General features: G+C 44.3%; 1 protein-coding gene across 3 annotated transcripts in view; it reads left to right on the plus strand.

The window, feature by feature from the left end:
* Sema6a (semaphorin 6A) overlaps positions 1 to 21,547 on the plus strand; it is a 130,887-nt gene that overhangs the window by 103,861 nt on the left and 5,479 nt on the right. For 2 of the 3 annotated variants that reach the window (XM_004651556.2, XM_045133261.1), the window contains one exon: positions 3,533 to 3,697. The exons of the other annotated variant lie outside the window; for it this stretch is intronic. In XM_004651556.2, coding sequence (XP_004651613.1) covers positions 3,533 to 3,697 — 165 coding nt within the window. The remainder of the gene's footprint in view (positions 1 to 3,532; positions 3,698 to 21,547) is intronic. 3 annotated transcript variants of the gene reach the window in all.

Raw genomic sequence — 21,547 nt, forward strand, 5'->3', positions numbered from 1 at the left:
CTTCAAATGGACAAGTGCTTATTAATTCTTCTATATAAAGGGCAGTGCCTACTTGTCCTCAGTTCTTGGTTTAAGGAAACTAAAGATGAGTTCCTTTTGGCTAATGATCATTTCAGGCTGAATCTATTCATTGTGAAGTGGTCAGGTAATTAAGAGACCATCAAAATGAGAAACGGTCCAGATGGTACTCTATGTGTATAAACGATTATACGAGATGACTATTTTAGAGTTAATCAACTAAGAATAGACTTAGTTTACCAGCCAGTCTTACTGAGTGTCTTCTGTGTCTCAGGACTGGACTAGGAGGAGCATCTGCAGCATCTGAGGAAGGACTAAATTGCTATTTCCTCAAGCGTGTATGTAGATAAGGAAGCTGAGCCCAAAATGCATGTCCTGCACTATGTGGCTGTGTGTAGGCCCAGAGAACAAACCACAAAACCGGAATCTCCTTCTCAGATAAAAAGGGACCATTGTAGTGCACCATGCAAACTCTCTTTTGGCAAATGTTCTATGCAACATCAGTTACATATGCAAAAACCCCTTTTAGTGAATTGGGCCCTGAGTATTTTCTTTCTTCCTCTTGCTTTTTAGTCTATGTCTCTTCTGTGGCTAATCGTCTACTAGCGTTGTAACTCTGTTAGAGTAGCTTGAAGGGTCTCTAACCCCTGGAATCGCAATATTGTGACTGTAGATATAGAGAAACAATACGATGCACCAAAGTTTAACTGCTTAAATGCATGTATAAGCTCCATTAGTTAAATTTCATCCTTTCCTACTGGGCTGACAAAAGATACTTACAAGTATATTGACATACAATTGACATACACCCGCAAATGACTGCCTGTTTTTGATGGCATGATTTTGGTTGCAAAGTTTCATAAGCGCTGCACGAAAGTAATATAGCCCCTAAATTCAAATTATGAGAAAGAACGTAAGTGGCTTCTTTACAGCCCTGTGAACGTTAGTGGGTGATGAGACCTAAGACTGATCTCGCATGAAGGCTGCTACTAAGTGGTCATTTCAGTAGTAGAGTTTCTAAAGCTCGGGAATTAGGCGTCACTCCTGTGAGTTGCCACTGGCATGCGCTCTCTATCCCGGAGCACAAGGACAAAGATTACCAGCCTATGCCGTGCCTTTTCTGTTGAGTAAATCGCATGCGTGGTTTCTCTAGATTTACATAAAGAAAACCAAGATGTGGTGGGTATTAGGCTAACACATCGGTGATAAGGAAAAAGGCTGATTTCTCACATTTGTGTAAAACATTTTCCTATCTAACTACCATCTGGTCCACATTAATTTCCTCTTGTAGCCATAGCTTTCTATTACCAATGAGTTTTCCATGTTTTGCAGCATATGGTCCAGGAAATCTTTGCACAGAAAATGTCTCCCTTAGGCATATATTCCCCTAGATTACCATATTAAGAAATGTACTCCCTAAACCATACTTAGGGCATCACCATCAAATTGCCCCTTGACCACAGTTAAACTGAAAGTGCCCAGCGTGCATATCAATTCAGGCGAAAGAAATTCTTGCTACTTGCTGGGGCAGGTGCTCAGTTCTAACTCCCTACAAAGTTATTTCTAATTATTTTCTTAATGCTGGGCACTGAATTGTCTTTGGCTGCACATACCCTTTTTTTTTTTTTTTTTTTTTTTTTTTTAGCCATATATATTTTTAAGCAGTCTTGAATTCGGATCCGGAAGTAGAGACTATGCTCTAGACCTCAATATAAGCAAAAAGGAAATTCGTTGTTTGTACTGCTCACGCTGGTTCTCCTGCCCCTGTTCTCCATCGGTGTTCTGAAGCATGGAATTTGGAAATGCAGAAAGTCTAGAATCAAGCATTCCTGGACTCTTAAATGAGCATAGGTTTAGCAATGACATATGAAGCAGACTATTTTCAACAGAGCAGATGTTTGAAGCTGTGTGGGAGCCACACAAGGTCTTTATAGAGAGGGGCTTTCTTACATGTGACTGAAGCTTTGCTGCAGCGGTGTTTGAGGCTGACGTTTCCAGAGAAATCACCATAGCTTACATGAATGAGCCTCTTAGCCTGCTTTTTCCTGGTGGGTAAAATTCCCAGATGAAAAGCTCTTTTGTTAAATGTGTTATTTGTAACTTGTAATGTTGAGGCTTCCTAGGGTCCTAGCCCGTGATATTAATTATGAATGAAAACCAGAAAGTGATGCATTTATCATCAGTATCTATCTTTCTGGTGGCTGTTAGATTTATTACATACAAAGTGATCATGTCTTGAACCTACAATTTTGGCAGTTATACTGAATTTTTTTTTCTACTAAAGGCCCTGATTATACAAGGCAATAGTCGTTGTCTTGGTGTTTCCCAGGCTAGCCTGGAATTTGCTCTGTAGACCAGGCTGGCCTTGAGCTCATGGCAATCCTCCTGCTTTAGCTTCCTGGGTGCTGGGGGGATTACAGACATGAGTCACCACATCCAAATGATGATGTCTTTTTAAAAACGGTTCAAGAGGTTTCGTAAGGAAGCTGTAGACTCCACTTGAAAATCACAGAAGAGCTGTATTTTATTTCTCCAAGAGAAGACAGCCAGTTGGACTTCTTTAAATCATCGTGACAGCTTAGATCAAAGGACCTGATACAACCACATTTCATCCTGTGGAGTGGTGGAGAGGGAGGGAGAGAGAGAGAGAGAGAGAGAGAGAGAGAGAGAGAGAGAGAGAGAGAGAGAGAGAGAGAGAGAGAGAGTTTATGAATGTGTTTGCAGGCTGTCTGCCGAAACTCCCAGTGTCTCCATCCTTCTGGCCTTGCGCTGTGGTGGGCTTCCTCACAGCTCAAACCCTCTTCTGCTAGTTTGAATGATCTCAGCCAGTGAGGCTGCCCGAGTAGTCCCTCATCAACCCAAGTCAGGAAACCCTGAGCCCAGCTTGATCGGAACAAGATACAAAAGACATAGACAGCCGTAACAACATGGAGCAGGAAAGGCCAGGGAAGGGGGTGGGGAGAGGTCCCTACAGAAAGGAGCACGGGGAATGCCTGTGAGGTTGAGCTGACGTGAGACACGGTGTGGACCTCTGGGTTATCTGTGATGGGGGTGAAGGCCACCCCGACCCTCTCCCTGCCCCATCAGTCACCAGCCATGTGCCCAGAGTGGATATACTGTGTCTTTAATGCTGCCACTTGGACCCCCCAGAGAAGATGCCTGTATTTGCCTGAACTTTTATGTAGATCAGTCACTGTGCTAGATACTCTAACCATCATGTCAACTTATCTTCCCAAGACAAGCAAGTGTCGTCGTCCCCATGGTTTAGCAAAGGACAGGGTTCACTTGGCAGCTAGTTGCTGAGGTAGGCAGGATCTAACCCTCATCTCCTAAAGTACAAGAGACCTTTGACTGAAGACACCCTGCCCTGCCCCGGCCAGCAAGCCTCCCGACATTTCTAAGGCGTCCTCACCGCTCAGCCATGGTGGGTGTGGGCGTCCCACATCCTGGCCTCTAAGCAGAGGGAATGTGGTCTCCGGTGATGTCTCCCTAACTGTATTTGTGATGAAAACAGGGCACGCCAGTTCTCTCTTGCCCAGCACCACCACGTCCGATTCGGCATCTCGAGAGGGGTATGAGTCTAGGGGAGGCATGCTGGACTGGAAGGATCTGCTCATGTCTCCTGGCAGCACAGAACCTTTGGGGGCGGTGTCTTCCCATAACCTTCAAGACAAGAAGGGTAAGGCCTTGGAAATACCTCTTCCTCTGGGGGGGTGAGGGGTGGGGAAGAGGGGAGGACCATGTAACTGCTTCCAGCTGAACTCCAGTACCATCATTGACCCTCCATTACACTAGGATTGGGAGCGTCTCAGGAAAGACTGCAACCCAAGCTCTGTGCTTGTTCCTCAGTTTATCCCCCATCCCGACGAAGCCATGCCACCAAACACCTCCTCCTCCTCAGAGCCTCATCTGCCCAGAAGAGGAGTGGCTTGACCCAAAGCCAACGCTCCACTCCTCTTAGTTTCATGCTATTATTTTTTAATCTTTTTTTTGGGCCCTTTCCCACTGTCTTATCATAAAATGCCATATAAATGAAAGCAATGGGAGTAAAGAAAAAAGAAAAAAACCCGAGCCGGGCGTGGTGGCGCACACCTTTAATCCCAGTACTTGGGAGGCAGAGGTAGGAGGATCGCCATGAGTTCAAGGCCACCCTGAGATGACAGAGTTAATTCCAGGTCAGCCTGGACCAGAGTGAGACCCTACCTCGAAAAACCAAAAAAAAAAAAAAAAAGAAAAGAAAAAGAAAAAAACCCGCTGATCGGTGAACTGAGAACTGGGGCAAAGTCTTTTCTTCTCCCTGGTGACATCCCACCCTGTCACGCGGGGCGGAATTTGAATAGGGCTCTGGTCCTCAGACTACTGTAACTGCCCCGGAGAGGTCGAGAGCCGAAACAAAAATATGCTATTTGACGAACCAGAATCGCTCTGCATATGAAACGGGAAGGAAGGCACCTAGATGAAAGGGGCTCTACTGTGAACTGTCCTAAATTCTCCTTTGCTTTCTGTGCTGGACTCCAGGCAGGAAATGTCGCGTCTCTTCTCCGTTTGCTGCTTCTGGTAACTTCAGCTGCGCCCAGAGAGGCCTTTACTTGTCCAAAACGCAGTCTTGCAAATCAGAGCCTGAAAAGCCCACTTATGTTGCTGAGCTGTCGTTTCTTCGCCCCCGCCCCCATTCAGAATCGTTTCCTTCTATATGTCTTCAAGAGTTTCGTCCCAGCCAGGGCGGGAGTTTCGAGGGTAGAGCAAGCGACCACGACCCTCCGAAGACAGTCTGTGCCGGGCGCTGCCCTGTCGCCGGCTGCATTCCCATTTCCAGTTTAACCTGGATGGAATCCTTCTGGGGGGAGGGGGGGCTGGATTTTCACGCCCCTCCCCCGCAAGCACTCTGCAGTCTGCTTCCCGAGCCTGACTGTGAAGCTGAGCCCCTTTCATCCCGTTCTTCACTGTGTCCCCTTAACCAGTTTTATCATGATCCCCCACACCTCCGTGCTGTAGCATGCCCTGTCCCGAGTCTATTTAAAGAAAGAACAAAGCCGGTTTCATCTCGTCAGCCTCTTTAAAAGTAGGAGGGATTGTCGTCCCCACCAGCCTGAGAAATCACCCGGGGCAGGGGCAGGTGACATCGCCAGCCAGGCCACAAGCCCCAGCATGGGCGCTTCGGGACACGTGGGCCTCGGCTGCGATCCGCAGAAGAGACGACTCCGTGACAGTCTCCGGTAAAGCCTGAGGCTCAGCAGACACGCACCTAGCAGTGGGTTGCAGTCCTTTTCTCTGCGCTTCCCCGGGAAAGGGGGCCATTAGCTCCCCCCCCCCAGGAATGGAGGTTCGCAAAGAGTCCAATTAACACGGTGACGGATCGTTTTAGGATTCGGCCTTGTTCGTTCTCTTGGGTCTTATTATGAGCCCTGACGCAGCTGGAAGCAGTCTACGTGTTGTCAGACAATGGTGGCAGAGGTGACTGCATGGGTGTGTCACATGATCACTGTTCTTGTGCTGTGACTCCTTGCCTTGCCCTGTCAAATCGGAGCTTGATTTTTGACAATTTAGTTTTATGACTGATGGGGCAATGTCAATGAGCTGTTACGCAGAAATCGAAAAAAAAAAAATGGTATTATCTCAATGTTCCCTGTGCCATGACTTTTATGATTTTTAATTTCCCTTTGCTCCGAATTACCTTTCTGTTGACCGTCCATGATTTATTTCAATCTTTCGTTTTGTTTTGCCCAGCACCTGTGTGGTATGACTTGGTGATGGCGTTACTGTTGGAAAAGTCTCGTTCCTTTTCTGACTCACTCCGATGTCCCTTAACCTAGCCAATCTGTGGTCCCCTTGCTTCTTCCCATTCCCTAATGTCAGTGCTCCGATGACGTCACATCCGTGGGTGTGGCATCTCCTGGCAATGCCTGAGTGGCCGGGTTGGTATCTTCAGGGCCTCTGCCAGGCGCTTTTCCCCCATTGGGCTGTCTCACGGCAATGTGACATTTGTGTGCCCCAGCTTCGGGAGCTAAAGATACTCTGGAATTGTTTCTGAGATACTTGACCTGTGTGTCCCCTGCTAAGCAGCAAACGTGTCCTCTGACCAGCTTGCTGAGGAGGAGCTAAGTGTCTCGTGCTGAGGGCTTAACCGAGACCCTCTGTCCATGGCACTTGGGCTGGGCCCGGTTTGTTTTTTGTGGGTTTGTTTTTTTTTTTTTTTTTGGTCCCACTTGCAAACCGTCTTGCACTTCCAGAGTATGTTTGCTTCCCTTTTCCTTTCTTTTCCCGCCATGTCTCTGGTCTTGGTTTTAACCCTGTGCATCCCGCGCCTCTGTCAAAACCTGTCCTCACCTTGCAGTCTCACCCCCTTCTGCTGCCATTGTTCTTAGCCTCCCCCTTCAAAATAATAGACCCAAGCCCTCTGCCCCCCACGGAACGTTCCAAGGCTCTTCCCTTCTGCACTGTGAGTAGCATTCAGGTGCCGTGTGTGTGTGTGTGTGTGTGTGTGTGTGTGTGTGTGTGTAAAGTCACACTAACAAAGTGTGAGAAGAGGCCTGCAAGGTACACAGAAGTATTATCATAGAAAATGAAGTAATTTTCCTTCTCAGTAACTGGCCTTGCCCTTCATTACCCCTGCTGGCCTCGTCTAATGTCTCGTGTCCTTGCCGCTTTTCTTTAAAAATTGCCTGATATCTTTCAAGCCGTGGGTTCATTAGTAAAAAAAAACACAGCCAAGCGCTCTGTTTTATCTCTGGGTCCCTAGATGTCTGGAGCCTCTCAGCCAGCCTTGTAATCACCAGCTTGATAAATTGGATGCAGCCCTGACGACTTCTTTCTTGGTTCTGCCACATCTAAAAATATAAATTATTCATTCATCCAATAACTATTGAGGTGGTAATGGATAGTTACAAAGGGACTCTAATTACATATAAATAAGAGAGAAAACCCAGTTTATTTTTAGATCTGGCTTACTCCCCAACCACGCCTCCCCACAGAAAAGAAGAGCTTTCTCTTTTAGGTTAAACAACCTAGGAGTGAGTGGCCATTCTGGTACCTCCTGTAAATGAGACAGTAAATACAGAAATGGATATCCTCATTCCATGAATAATACTGGGATGTTGTATACTTACTCATTTTGGGAAGTCTTTAAGATTTTATCACTTGATGACATTTAGTAAAGATGATATGATAATTATAGACAAGGAAAATATGAAGAAACAGAAGTTAATTAAAGATTAAACAAATGATTTAAGATAAAATGCATAGTAGTTGTAGGCTGTATTTTAAATTGATGTACAAGCTATTTGTATAAGCGTTTTTACTTTGAGAAATCATAAAGTCTGTGAAGCCCACGCTTTATAACAACCCTGGGTACATTCACGGGAATCAGAGTTCATCAACATTGGTATTTATCCGGTGACAGTATTGCCTCCAAGTGGGATGACACCATGGCCTTCAAGACTACCAAGTCATTGGAGGGACATTGTGCCCTAATATTTTCTCTTTCCATCTTGAGGATGTCAAGGAATAGCCTCCATTTGGTACTGTATCATTAACGCCTCGTCAACTTGCTGCATGCCTGTTGGACAAAGAGAATGGGCTGTAGGTTCCTGCTTTGTCTTGCAACTATTGGCAACCAATGCTGCTTTTCTCTCAGTTAATTTTAGTGGTTATTTTCTGCCCATAAAAAGTGATGTTTGTTTCTATTCCTGGCAGCCTTATAAAGTTTCCACCTGAAATACATTTCAAAGGTAATTTAAATAAGACATTATTGGGGTTGGAGAGATGGCTCAGAAGCTAAGGCACTTGTCTGCAAGGCCTAACAACCCTGGTTCGACTCCCCAGTACCCACGTAAATCCAGATGCACAGGCTAGAACATGCATCTGTTTCAGTTTGTTTGCAGCAGCTACTGGCCCTGGTGAATCCTCTCTCTCTCTCTCTCTAACTATCTCTCTTCTCCCTGCCTCCCTCTGTTTGCAAATAAATAATTAAAAATATTTTTAAACAGAAAAAAAATCAATAATACTAGAAACAATAGGAATCTGAAAATGGTGAGTAAGTAACAAGATAGGTGAGACTCGCTGACCTGACTAACATTATAGACTGGGCCTTGACTGACTAATGAGTGGGAAATACTGGCTTAGAGCAGTTTAAACAGGAGAAAACTACTACCAGGAATATTGTCCCTGGCACTCCAAAGAGGGTTCGATGACTGCCAAAGCTAGGTTGGCTGGGCATTGCAAAACCAAGTTAATGCATGCATAACAGTTTTATAATTCGACAATCCCATGGCCTTTTGATACATTCCCTAGCAACCAAGCTTTCAGGTTGGGGATAGGACATTTGATCAAGTAGGAATTTAAAGAAAAATGGGTTTAGACTAAAAAAGACATTAGCCTCCCTAAGGTTATTAGATATGTGGCATGTTGCTCTCCATGCCAGCCATGAGCACTCTAGTCTAGATAGCAGCTCACCATTAACCAATCTGAGGGCCAGGGAGAATTTCCCTCTGGCTCCTCTGTTCCCCACCAGCCTCCCTGGCATCCACGCAGGAAGGCATTGCTTGGGCATGCGCCCCTGTCCGGACAATACTGTCCTCTGACCTTTGCTTCTGCTCACTCTATGATCCACTCCCCTTGGAGCCAAACATTCCCTACTGACCAACTCAAGTCAGGAACACCCCTCAATGACTCTCACATTTTTAACATTTGCCAGGGCTTAAAATCTACCTAATTTGGAATTTAAAGGAAAAGGGAAAGGAAATGCCTTGATTTCTATCAAGTCATGTGTAAGTGATTTTATGTACAGAGAAAATTATTTCTGATGGCAGTAATATATGATGAAAATAAACATCTCTCATTTTTCTCACTCCTATATATGGGTCAGGTTTTTGTTGCTGTTTCTTCAGTAACAAACTATAACCAAAAAAAAGTTTTCTGAAGTGTCTCAAGCAAAATTGATTATTGGGTCTGTAGTGCAGTTTGGATGCCAATGAGGAATTCTGGGCCATCCCAGTGAAATACACACAGTTCCTGACCAAGGCCTATCAAATTGCCTTTAAACAATTACACATGAAAGTGGAGCTACCACGATGCTTGTGAACAAGGAGACACCATGCACAGTCAGTTTTAAGAATGGGCACTAGACAAGAGAAGGCCACTTGGCTGTAAATAAGCAGCAGCTATTTTTCTTTAGTCCTTTTCTTCAACACTAATGTCATTGCAGCAGTATATCAGCAGGCAGGAAAATGAGGAAAATCCAGAGGCTCAGGTACAGGATTTATGTCTTAATTTTCCCATAATGCTAGCAAATTCTAGTATTAATAGCCTGAGCTTCATTTGAAAAATAAACACACGGGGGCTTGAGAAGATGGCTTAAAGGTTAAGGCACTTGCCTGCAAAGCTGAAGGACCCTGGTTCAATTCCCCAGTACCAATATAAGTCAGATGCACAAGATGGCACATACGTCTGCAGTTCATTTGTAGTGGCTGGAGGCCTTGGCACACCCATTCTCTGTCTCTCTCTTTCTTTCTCTACCTCTATCTCAAATAAGTAAATGAAATATATTTTTAAAAATAGGTCTGGAGAGATGGCTTAGCAGTTAAGGTACTTGCCTGCAAAGCCTAAGGGCCCAGGTTTGATTCTCCACGTCCCACATAAGCCAGATGCACCAGGTGGTACATGCATCTGGAGTTTGTTTCCAGTGGCTAATGACCCTGGCATGCACATATTCTTTCCTTCTTTCTTTCTTTCTTTCTTTCTTTCTTTCTTTCTTTCTTTCTTTCTTTCTTTCTTTCTTTCTTTCTTCCCTCCCTCCCTCCTTCCTCTCTCTCTCTCTCTTTCTCTCTCTCTCTCTCTCTTTCTCTCTCTCCTTCTGTCTCTAATAAATAAATAAAAAATAAGCTTGGCATGGTGGCACATACCTTAAAAATAAATAAATAAATAAATCAAAATTTAAAAGTAAACACATATATTGGCTGGGTGTGGTGGCACACACCTTTAATTCCAGCACTTAGGAGGCAGAGGTAGGAGGATCGCCATGAGTTCGAGGCCACCCTGAGACTCTATAGTGAATTCCAGATCAGCCAGGGCTAGAGAAAGACCCTACCTCAAAAACCAAAAAAAAAAGACAGACAGGAAAGAAAGAGGAAGAGAGGGAGGGAGGAAGGAAGGCAGGCATGCATGGGCTAGAGAGATGGCTTAGTGGTTAAGGCACTTGCCTGTGAAGCCTACGGACCCAGGTTTGACTCTCCAGATCCCACATAAGCCAGATGCACAGAGTTGAGGCAAACACAAGGTTGCACGTGCCTGTTAGGTGGTGCAAGCATCTCTGGAGTTCAGTTTTACTGGCTGAGGCCCTGGCATGCCAATTCTGTGTGTGTGTGTCACACTTTCTCCAAAAATAAAATAAGTAAAATAAAAAATAAACACTAAGCCGTTCTGAGCTGCATAACTATACTACCATCACGGCCCGTGTAGACATAGCCGTCGAGTGTGGCGGGTCTTCAGGAGACCCCAGAGGAAGGGCTTCTGACTTAGGAGGAGGCCTCTCGTGGGAGGAGCAGTGAGTTCTCATTTCCACTTAATCAACCTGAAATTAGCTGGACTAGGTGGAAAGACACACCAAAAGTGAGGAGTCCTGACGCATGGAGGATCTAGTTTGAAGTACAGTTCATTTATTTCTGTTTGGGGGGACGGCACTTAGAGGGAAGGTATCTTGCAAATTTTATATGAAATAGATAAGTACATTGCTGCTGGTGCTGGTAATGAAACTAAAATTCTTAAAATATTGGTACTTTTATTTGTAACTTATGCGGTACCTATCCTAAAAAGAGTTGATACCACTTTTGTAACTGTTAAACTATTCTAACCACCAAAACTTTTAAGTATATATTGTGGAAGTCACTAGAAACATCACATTGTTGAGTAGAAGAGTAAGATCACTAAACAGAATATCATATGCCCAGATCAGTTTGAACATCACCTGTACAACCTGAGTACTGTTTTTTCAATATTTAGATAAAGCTGAATAGATTTTTTTTTTCATAAGCATATACAGAATATTACATGGCACCTGCTTCTCCCTAAAATACTACTGCTTATCTAAAACTAAAATTTCCCCAAGTACCTTCTGTGTTTTTCTCTACCTGACTGCTATTAACATATCCCAAGTGTCATGAAACTTCCTTTGGTTTTTCCAGGTAGGGCCTCACTCTAGTTCAGGCTGGCTGGAATTCACTATGTAGTCTCAGAGTGTCCTCAAACTCTTGACAATCCTCCTACCTCTGCCTAGTACTAAGGTTAAAGGCATGTACCACCACACCCACCTGTGAAACGTATATATTTTGTAAGACATCAGAAGTTTAAATTTAACCAAGTACCCTACAGTTTTTACTACATGAGCCCTTCCAAAGCAGTTAGTCAGCGAGAGTATAAAAATCTAGCCTCTAGATTATATCTGTCCTTTAAGTCTGGGAAATCTAAAAGAACACATATCGAAGGAGTTTAAGTAAAAACTCATCCTGTGATAAAGACTCTACCATCATATGCAACCTCAGAAGAGAGTCGCTAAAGGTCATTAGGTGTCTCAAGTGTATAGCTACCTCTAATGCGACTTTTAAGAAAGGAGGGCTCAGAAATCAAACTGTTCCTCCACAGGAACCAATTAAAACTCCTGCCTCAAACTCCTGTTTGTTTTCAATTCGTTTTAACCTCAAGTTTTTATCACCTGCTAGGTGAGCCAGATATGGTTTGTTTCCATGGCTTTTTTTTTTTTCGGGGCGGGGGGAGGACTGAAATCCCAAAAAAACTTGAAAATAAAGCTTTTTTCTTTTCCATTATTTTTTAATTAACAACTTCTATACTTACAGACAATAAACCATGATAAATCCCTCCCTTACCCCAAATAAAAGTTTAATAATAGTGATAAGAACCCTAGTCTCAAAAATAAAAAGAAAAAGAGAAAAGCTAAACAGCAAAATTTCCTTTGTTGCTTCCTTCAACAAACACCCAGCAAACATATATGTAAGTCCTATGCTGAGTGTTCAAGAATGCTCTGGGGCCAAGAGAAGTCAAGAAAGCCATCGTTCTAGAACACGAACAGGGTTAAAGGGAGGTGCGATGGGCTGGCAAGGAGCGGGGTGGGCTAGGGGAAAGGCCTAAGGAAGAGTTGAAGGAAAAGCTGAATTTCAGAGGTGGGAAGGGGCAGGGGAGGAAGGACATTCCAAGGCAGTTAAAATTGCACGAGCAGCTTCCAGAAGCTGTCCCAGCACAGAGAGTAATAAGAAAGAAGCAAAGTCGTGTGGGATGACTAAGCGATAAAGTATATAGAGAGCAGGAACGGGAGTCGAGATTGAAATAGGAGTGTGGAGCCCTAAATGTCATGCGAAGGGGTTGTAGCTTTCGTTGCAGGCAGTGAGGGAACCGGATGAGAGGTGATGGGAAGCCAGGCACCCAAGGAAGGGGGAGGGAAGAAAAGATGAAGAGAGGGAGGTTGGCAGATGATAGATAGTAGATGACTGTTTAATCATAGGTGGTTATGGATTACCTGTACCCAGTAAGTTTAGGAAATAGAACCTTGAATTAATTTGGATCCAAAGTGCCTGTCACAGACACTACTGACATTTTCCTGGCACCTGCTCGTTGCCACACTGAGAGCGTTGGCCCGAGTGAAGCCTAGGCAAGCTGAACTCCACACTGGAGTGTCCGTGACTTGCATTAAAGCACCGGGGAATGTGGTGCCTTACACACTGCATCCAGGACAGATGTGTGAAGTCATGAGAGGCTGAGGGGGGAAACATGATAATGTAGGGCTGGAGAGATGGCTTAGCGGTTAAGGTGCTTAGCGGCAAAGCCAAAAGACCTTGGTTCAATTCCCCAGGACCCACGTAAGCCAGATGCGCAAGGGGGCACATGTCTGGAATTCATTTGTAGTGGCTAGAAGCCCTGACATGCCCATTCTCTCTCTCTCTCCAATAAATAAAAAATTTAAAAATACGATAATGTAATCAAAGATACTACCCAGGACTTTACTGTATTATTTCTGAGAATCTCCTTGTGGTCTCTAGCTTTTCTTTGAAGGACTGAGTCAAACAGCATTGCTGCAGGTCAGGTAGGCACAGGGCCCTTGGAGAATGTGGGGGTACCCTGGGTGGGTGGGTGTCAGGCAGAAGTCGCGGCCGAGAACCCACGTGGACCACAGCCACTGTCTGTTAGCAGTAATGGGCATGGATGTAGATTTGAACTAATTAATTTTGTATTCTCTTGACAACCTGCTGAACGTATCTTAGGTCTTGGCGAGATGACTGTGGAAAGTGTAGAAGAAGGGGAAAAGTTCAGTGTCAGCCATGCAGAAAGCCATTTATCTTGTGCTTTCTGAATCTGCACCACCACCACTGGAAATTTTCTAGAAATACACACCAAACCTTTTTTCTACATACTACCACTTTCTCAAAAAAAAATGAAAGACTTAACTTATGATTATAGATTCTTGAACTTTCACTTTTTAAAAACAGTAATTTGAACCACAGAGCATTAAATAAATTCACCTTCCAGAGGTAGTGCAAACCCTTACTCTATAGCTGCTTTTTCAAGCCCTCTCTTTCCTGGTGTGACATGGTAACCACCCGCGCCCCCTTACCCCCCCCCCCCGACATACACCAGTCTCTTTTCTTCCCATTCTCTCCCATCTTTTCTACAAAAACCACACACAATGACAAAATTTTCTGAAAGCTTAATGCAGTTTTCAAGGATTCCAGGGGCTGGGCTAGACCTGATCTTAATAATGGAACATCTGGAGTGGTTACACGCTCACTCTCGAGCAGATTCGTCTGCACTCTGTTCACCTGGATCCTATTCATCCTTGAAGGAGGATGGTGAAGAGTCCATTTGTAGTTTGGATTCTGTGCAGTATTAAAGTTTGTCTCACAGGACTGGAGAGATGGCTTAGCGGTTACAGCACTTGCCTGCAAAGCCTAAGGACTCAGGTTTGATTCCCCAGGACCCACATAAACCAGATGCACAAGGGGGAACATGCAGCTGGAGTTTGTTTGAAGGGGCTGGAAGCCCTGGCGTGCCCGTTCATTCTTTCTCTCTCTACCTGCCTATTTCTCTCTCTCAAATATGTTAATAAATAAAATACAAAGTTTGTCTCACAAACTTTATTCCCACAACCAGTTTCCTGAGGTTTGCTGGTTGCTAAGACTCCTCAGATGATGAAATTCACAACCCTCATTGTTTCATAAACAGATCAGTCAGCAGGGGACCAAGGAAGAGAAAGCAGGTCATTTCCTAAGGAAATAACATAACATCACAACACAGGAGAACGGCCTCAGATGCTGTAGGGCTTGCTCACAACACACAGTACAAATCATTGCCCTAGAGAGAAAGGACGTGAAAAGGCAGTAGCCTCTTCGGTAACAAGTAAGTCCTACAAGGTGCATGGGCTCCTGAAGGGGCTGATGGGAGTCACACGGATTTTATCATACATAATCCTCTTAGCCCTTTAAGTCTCAGAAAGGCCCTAAGGTAAACTAGTGAAATGTAGTTCGGTACATCCAAATTCACTGGCTGTGCAGTAGGCAGGGGCTTCTTCAGTTTCAGAAAGCCCATTGTAGACAACACAAAGGTTTGTCATCTTTAATTAATATTTCTTAAGCTCTTGTAAGTCTACAGCATTGGGATTATAAAGTGAGTTCATTTTTAATGGAGTAATTGGAATTCTCCCACTCGTTATTTTTAAATTTCACATTTCTAACAGGACACATCCCTTTTCAAACACATATCTATAATTACATTTCTTCACTGAAGTCAGAGGCCGTCCTTATGAACTGTATAGAAGTAATGGAGGTTTGGTTCAGACAGCCACCAATGATGCTTTATTAGGAGGGAAGACGGTGTCAAGGAATTTATAAGGCTGCAAACTGCATTACGCCTGACCTTCTGGACATATTAAAGCATGTCATTTCCAGCCCTGTGGCCTCATTATTCATAAATAATAGATAACATTGGACACAATCATCTGACATTTGTTAAGGTAATAAATATACCCTAAGTGCTGATTGCTCTTGCACTCCATGATTTAAAACCACACAACAGAAATTTAATGAAATTTAAAATGTCTTGTGTAATGCTATAGATTTCCAGATTCAGTTCGCCTCAGTAGGTCTGGAAGGGTAAGTTGCATTCAGAGTACTGTCGTGCCAGGCGTTTTTATTAACATAAAGCAGCCCCCTAACTTGGCGGGGGGAAGGCCTGAGCCCAGATCCTTTCTTTCAGTTGAAGAATATAAAAGGACATGGGATATTTTTATAATCGTGGAAAATGTTTTTTAAAAATTGAGAAAAAATTAAGTTAATTTTTTTAAAAAAGGAAAGAATTTCCCTGTGTAAACTTCTCAGGTCATGCAGAGGCAGGTGGAAAGATTTTAGCATCCTTTGAATCATTGTCATTGCTGGTTGGTAGAAATGAGCTGAGTGAAGGGGCCGATGTTGAGCTGTGTTGAGCTGTTACTGGATGTGGGCCGTTAAAGGGTGGCACTTGACCGTAATCAGTAGTAGGCTCCCATAAGCCTTAGGACCCAGGCATGACTGGGCTGATCCAATGGAGGATCTGGAAATTCTGGGTTCTGAAGTACCGCTACCCAATGCTGCTGTCTGCCACACACAGGGAAACACCTACGGTTCCCTTCCCCTCTTCCTGCCACGGCCACTGGAAAGATCACAGGCAGCTGTGACGCTAGCCAGTTGGGAGTGATTCTGTTTGGTGCCATGGAAAGATTGGTACAATATTTCTAGGTCATGTGTCACACTAATCAGGTACAGAGGGAACGTGTGAGGGATGATTGGGTTGTCTTTTAAATAACATCAGTTGCATCAATTTTGTATTTTGTCAGCCTAATTATGACAGTAAAATGACTATCCATATGACCCACTAGAGACTCACGCTTCGAGCCCCGAGGAACACCCGGCGCATTGACGTGTTGCGGCTGTTAGAAATCATTTGGGAAGTCAGTGGGGTTTGAGGCAGCCTTTAGAGCTCAGAAGGTGGATATGTTTCCCAGAATGTTGCTGATGACATTGAAGGCAGTGGTCTTAAACTTTAGCGAACATGAGAATCATCTGGAGACCTTTCTAAAATAAAATACAGGTTTCTGGACCCAACCAACATTCTGACGCAGATGGCCTAGGTGAGTCCTAACGATTTGTGTCTCTGTCAAGTCCCACATGAGGCTAATGCTGAGTGGTACCAGTTCACCCACCGCCCAAGCTGCTGATGGGTTATCTTCCTGAAGTTCGATGGCTAAGAATTTTGGGGTTTCATTTTTTAAATATTTATTTTTATTTATTTGAGAGAGAGTAGGTACACCAGGGTCCTCTAGTCACTGCAAATGAACTCCGGATGCATGCGCCACCGTGTGCATCTGGCTTATGGAGAATCGAACCTGGGTCTTTAGGCTTCACAGGCAAGCGCCTTAACCACTGAGCCATCTCTCCTGCCCCAGTTGTATTTTTAAATCTTAATTTTTTCCACTCTTGGCTATCACATTTGGGCCCTACTAAAGTATGCCCTTAGTCAATCTTGGACCCTGTACAAGGCAGACAACTTGTCAGAAACTCTAGAAGTACTGCTGGTACATTATGAATCGAACATCAGCTTGTTTCCTACACAAAGCCAAGTGCTTTACATGCATGCACTTACCTAGCCATTTTATCCCTCTTGGAATACTCACCATAGCCAGCGCTGCTGGGGCCGAGAGGTTGAGCGACATGCCCAGGGTCACACAGCAGATTATTTATAGAGCCAAGTCTCAAATCAAAGTCTTTTTTTTTTTTTTTTTTTGGTTTTTTCGAGTTAGGGTCTCACTCTGGCTCAGGCTGACCTGGAATTCACTATGTAGTCTCAGGGTGGCCTCGAACTCTCGGCGATCCTCCTACCTCTGCCTCCCGAGTGCTGGGATTAAAGGCGTGCGCCACCACGCCCGGCTATCAGATCAAAGTCTTTTTGCTTTTACCCAAAAGCATGAAGTCACATCTTTGACACAGAGCCCAAGAACTTCATATCTAGCAAGTCAAAGTGTTTGAAGAGTATTAAGACAGACCTCTTGCCTCTTGCTTGCTTGACCTTTTCTTCATACAAAGCCCTACAAATGATTCAACCAAAGAACTAAATTAATATCGTAGTTTTACACGGAGACCTACTTCCCCATTTTATCGTTGCATGCCTTATCAGAAAGCAGAGGAAGGAGGCGAGGCCAGAAAGTTTACCTGATTCCCAAGAGGCTGTGGATGAAGGTCTTGGGAAGAAAACCTTAGGTCAGGAAAGTAAGCCTTGAATGTTTTGCAAAACCTTTCCTGATCTAAAATAATCATTACACCTTGGAGACAATAATAGTCGTAAGGCATGGAATCACAGATACTTATTCTAAGGCATGACTTTTAGGTAACTTACCTGTCATTACTCCTGGCTGTCATTACTCCTGGTTTAATCTAGACATGAATCCTCATTCTAGATCTGCAGTCCCACTGGCACGGCCAAGTCCAAATCACAGAGCAGCAGAGAGTGAGTGAACCATCACAAGAGGAAATTTCTGGAAGTCTGTTCCAGAAAGAAAAAAAAAAAGACAGAAGAGGGAGGAAAGGAAAGAAAGAAGAGAAAAGAATTGAATGAGTTTCATGATTAGTTGCCATTTCAACCTAAACTTCCTCCAGTCAGAGGTGACGGAACTGGAAGTGGGCTCATCTGCAGGCGGCCACAGTCAGCATTATTTCCACATGTGCGCCCTAAAATAGCTTCTGAATTACAGTCAGTGAACAGCCAGGCCAGAAGCTGCCTGTATGGGGCATGGTCAGTCACTAACTTTGGACATTTTTGAAGAACATGACTCCTGCCAGTGCCTAACCTTTAGCCTGCCAGAATTTAAAGAAAGAAAGGGGGAGAAAAAAGAAAGAAAAGGGAAACTTGACTTATAAATTCGGCATCCCTTTCCATGGCTGATGGCATTTTGGTTTATTCCTAAGCCATCTGGTTCACATTATACCTTAAGACAAGAAGAAGGCTGCTTCCTGCCCAGATAACCACACACAGCTCCCATTTCACTTTCAATGTGGTCATCCTGATGGGCTGGGGTGTGGCCTAGAAGATAAATTGTCTCCACTTGGGTCCCCCCCCCCCCCACTTTCTACTTGCTTCTTTCCTTCTTAGGGATTACAGCAAGCCCTGTGGTTAGCCCTGGAGGTGCTGGCTCATGACTACTTCATTCATCCACATTGCCTTGGAGGACTCTGAGCCTGGCATTTTGTTGCAATAAGATTTTCAAACAAGAAAAATTGGGCTGTTAGATTCCATTCACTCAAGTTGTTATGAGGATTTCAAGGAAATTGCAGGCTTGCCTTGCACTAGAGCAGAATCAAGAGTCTATTTTTAGGGGATCCTCCTCTGGGGCTTTTCTTGGGGTTTTGCCATCGTTCTTAGTTCTCAAACCCAACACAAACCCTCTCTGGTGCGGCAGTGCCTTTGCATATTTCTCTAAAGGACACAGAGAGGCTTTGTCGTCTTTGTGGTCCCTGAGCCTGCTGTACAAAGATGCCTATTAATCACTTCACTATGGAAACAGACCCATCCATCATATCACAGAAGCTCAGAAACAGACAGCCCAGTGAACGAGGGCGAAAGGCGAGAAGTGCTACTTAGCCATTTCCAGGGACTCGGCTCTCTGGTCTTCGCATAGTCACAGCAGTCGCTGGGCTGGGCTGGGCTGGGCTGGGCTGGGCTGGGCAGGCAGGACTCGTCCTTGGTCTGTAGCTTCATTGACAGGACTGATTTTATGTACGTCTACTTTGCTTCATATCTTGATTGGTCAGATTGCATCTCCCACCTCTGTGTGTTAGGCGGGCAGGGGGTAGATACACTTGAAGCTGAGTTATCTTAAAAAAGAAAACCGTGACAGTAATAATGATAGAGCAGCTTTGCTTTTCACACACAAGGATCAGCTCTCTGAAACCAGTCGTTTTTGAATAATAAGTTTGTTGTAGAACAGAGCGAAATTGAGAGTCAACGTCCCTTGGCAAGATCTTTGAAATGATAGTTGGCTACTAACTTTCCTTTCTAAGCTGAAAGGTCTTCAAGGCTGTTCATAGCCTTCTACAAAATGTTCTCTTTTTCTTTCTTTCTTTTTTTCTCATGCATGTGCTCATTAACCTATGTTTATTTACTAGTGGTTTAGCAGTTACATAGTGAGCACTTTTTTTTTTCTACCTGGGAGTTCAGTGAGGCATCTCTTTCAGAGAAGTCTAGATTAGAAAGGGAGCATCTTGACCATCGTGATTGTACGAGAGGAAGTGCAGGGCCCAGGGACACGCACAGTAGGAGAGCTGTCCCCGTCTGAGTAGCTCAGACTGGAGTCCCAAAGGTAGACCCACATAAGTGGGGGGCATTCCAGATGGAGGGACAGCAAGGCCTGTGCACAAACAGATCCGAGCACAAGCACATGGGTCACACTAGAGGCAAGAGACCGGAGGGAGTCCATTCACTACTGCTGGACACAGCTCACACACACACACACACACACACACACACACACACTGCTTCATTTTAGGGTTGTCTCCACTCCATTTGCAGTCCTGTATACCTTTAAGGCTCAAATGTCATCTCCCAGTTAAAGCTTTCGCTCAGTCTTGAGGTAGAAACTGCCACAAAGATGCATTGAGCATGTAATACCAACAGAATTTCAGCACAAGCAGCGTTAGAAGACAGCATCATGTCTACAGCCCACTTTCCCAGTAACTGAAGCTGGCTCCCGGGGACATTGAGGCAGGCTCAAAAGAAGGTACGAGTAAGGGCTGCCAAAAGCCATTCTTATAAAGAACTGGACGTTGGATGTTTCGAAACTCATTTGTAAGGTCAACACAGGAAAATTCAAAATGGAATTGTGCTCCCTTCCGCTTCACAGTTTATAATTCTTATTCTGAGTCGCATATTACAGATCGCGCAGCCAGCACAGTTCATAATCTTTCCATTGCCAGGGCCTCTATAAAGAGCTTCAATCCACCTCTCTGTCGGCCTCCCTGCAGCATCTGAAAACTCTCTCCTCGGAGGAGAAAAAGCACCTGAGAGTCTCTTCTTTCTCTGCTCTGCCCACTAAAAGCATGATTTCGGAGAACTTCTCTACACCATTGTGCTTCCTGCCATGGAAAGGTGGAGAGAAGAACCACTTAACACCTCGTAACAGTGAGAAATAGCTGGTGGTTTAATGAATCCATGCAAAGAGTCATATATCTCTGTGATAAATTTACTGAAAACCCACACCCCGACTAAAGATGAGCACCTACAAGGGCTCTATGAAATACCCATGCTGTGACACAGTTTACTTCCTATCTGCCATGGGTGGCAGTCTAGCCAGCACTATATCTTGTAGAAATCACCAAGTCATTGAGGAAAATTAAACCCATTTTATTCACAGGTGTACACTCCTGTACAATTATGTGTAGGTGGTTCAAAACATGTTCAGTAGGACCCCATACACAATAAAAATTGAAGAGAAATCAGTAGCTATTTTAACACCACAACAAGGAGATGCAAATTTTAGGAAGAATTTTCATTAGCACATTTTCTCTGCGAGTAGGCATTAAAACATATTTGAATGCAAGACACCCCACTGCTTGGGGAGTTCTGCGCATAAAAGGTGTGATTGAGCTCCACATTTCCAGCGCTGGTTTTCTGCTTCTCAGTTTCTACCCTTAAAAGCAATTAAGACCACTTCCTGTGTAAGCAGGAGGGCCTTAGGAGGCCTAAGAGGCTGAGTTGGACGCCCAGGACCCACATAAACAGCTGGGCCCAGCCACACACACCTGTAAGAGGTTCCGAGAATCACAACTGTTTGGAGTCAGGGTGAGCTCTGGGGGAAGCAACTCTGGCTGAAATAAGAACAGGTAGGAGAGCTGAACAGGACCATCCCACCACGGGCAGGCACATGAACACCACATAGAAATATTTGAAAGTGTCACATTGGGAAGTTTGTTTTTTTTTTTTTTTTTTTTTTTTTTTACACATTTTACCATCTTACACACTGTTTCCTCCAAGAGGGAATTGTCTCAACAGCGTTTTGTCCCCAGGGAAATTTGTTTAATCAGAGACCCTTTTTAAAATTTTTTTGTTTATTTTTATTTATTTATTTGAAAGTGGCAGAGAAAGAGAGAGAATGGGCACACCAGGGCCTCCAGCCACTGCAAACAAACTCCAGATACGTGCACCTCCTTTTGCGTCTGACTAACGTGGGTCCTGGGGAATCAAGCCTCGAACCGGGGTCCTTAGGCTTCACAGGCATGCACTTAACCACTAAGCCATCTCTCCAGCCCAAAGGAATATTTGCTACTTCTCTTGATTCCTTTGCTGTAGGACAATCATTTCCACAGCAACCGAACATGACGTCACAATTGAGGAGGCTTTAGAAAGAAAGGGGTGTCACGTTCACTGAGGACTCTGGGTCCATCACTTCCATAATCAAGCTATTTTAGTCAATAAAACCCCCATGACAAAGCTACACTTTTTTTTTTCC

This window comes from Jaculus jaculus, chromosome 14 (assembly GCF_020740685.1).
Source record: "Jaculus jaculus isolate mJacJac1 chromosome 14, mJacJac1.mat.Y.cur, whole genome shotgun sequence".
In the NCBI taxonomy this organism is placed as follows: Eukaryota; Metazoa; Chordata; class Mammalia; order Rodentia; family Dipodidae; genus Jaculus; species Jaculus jaculus.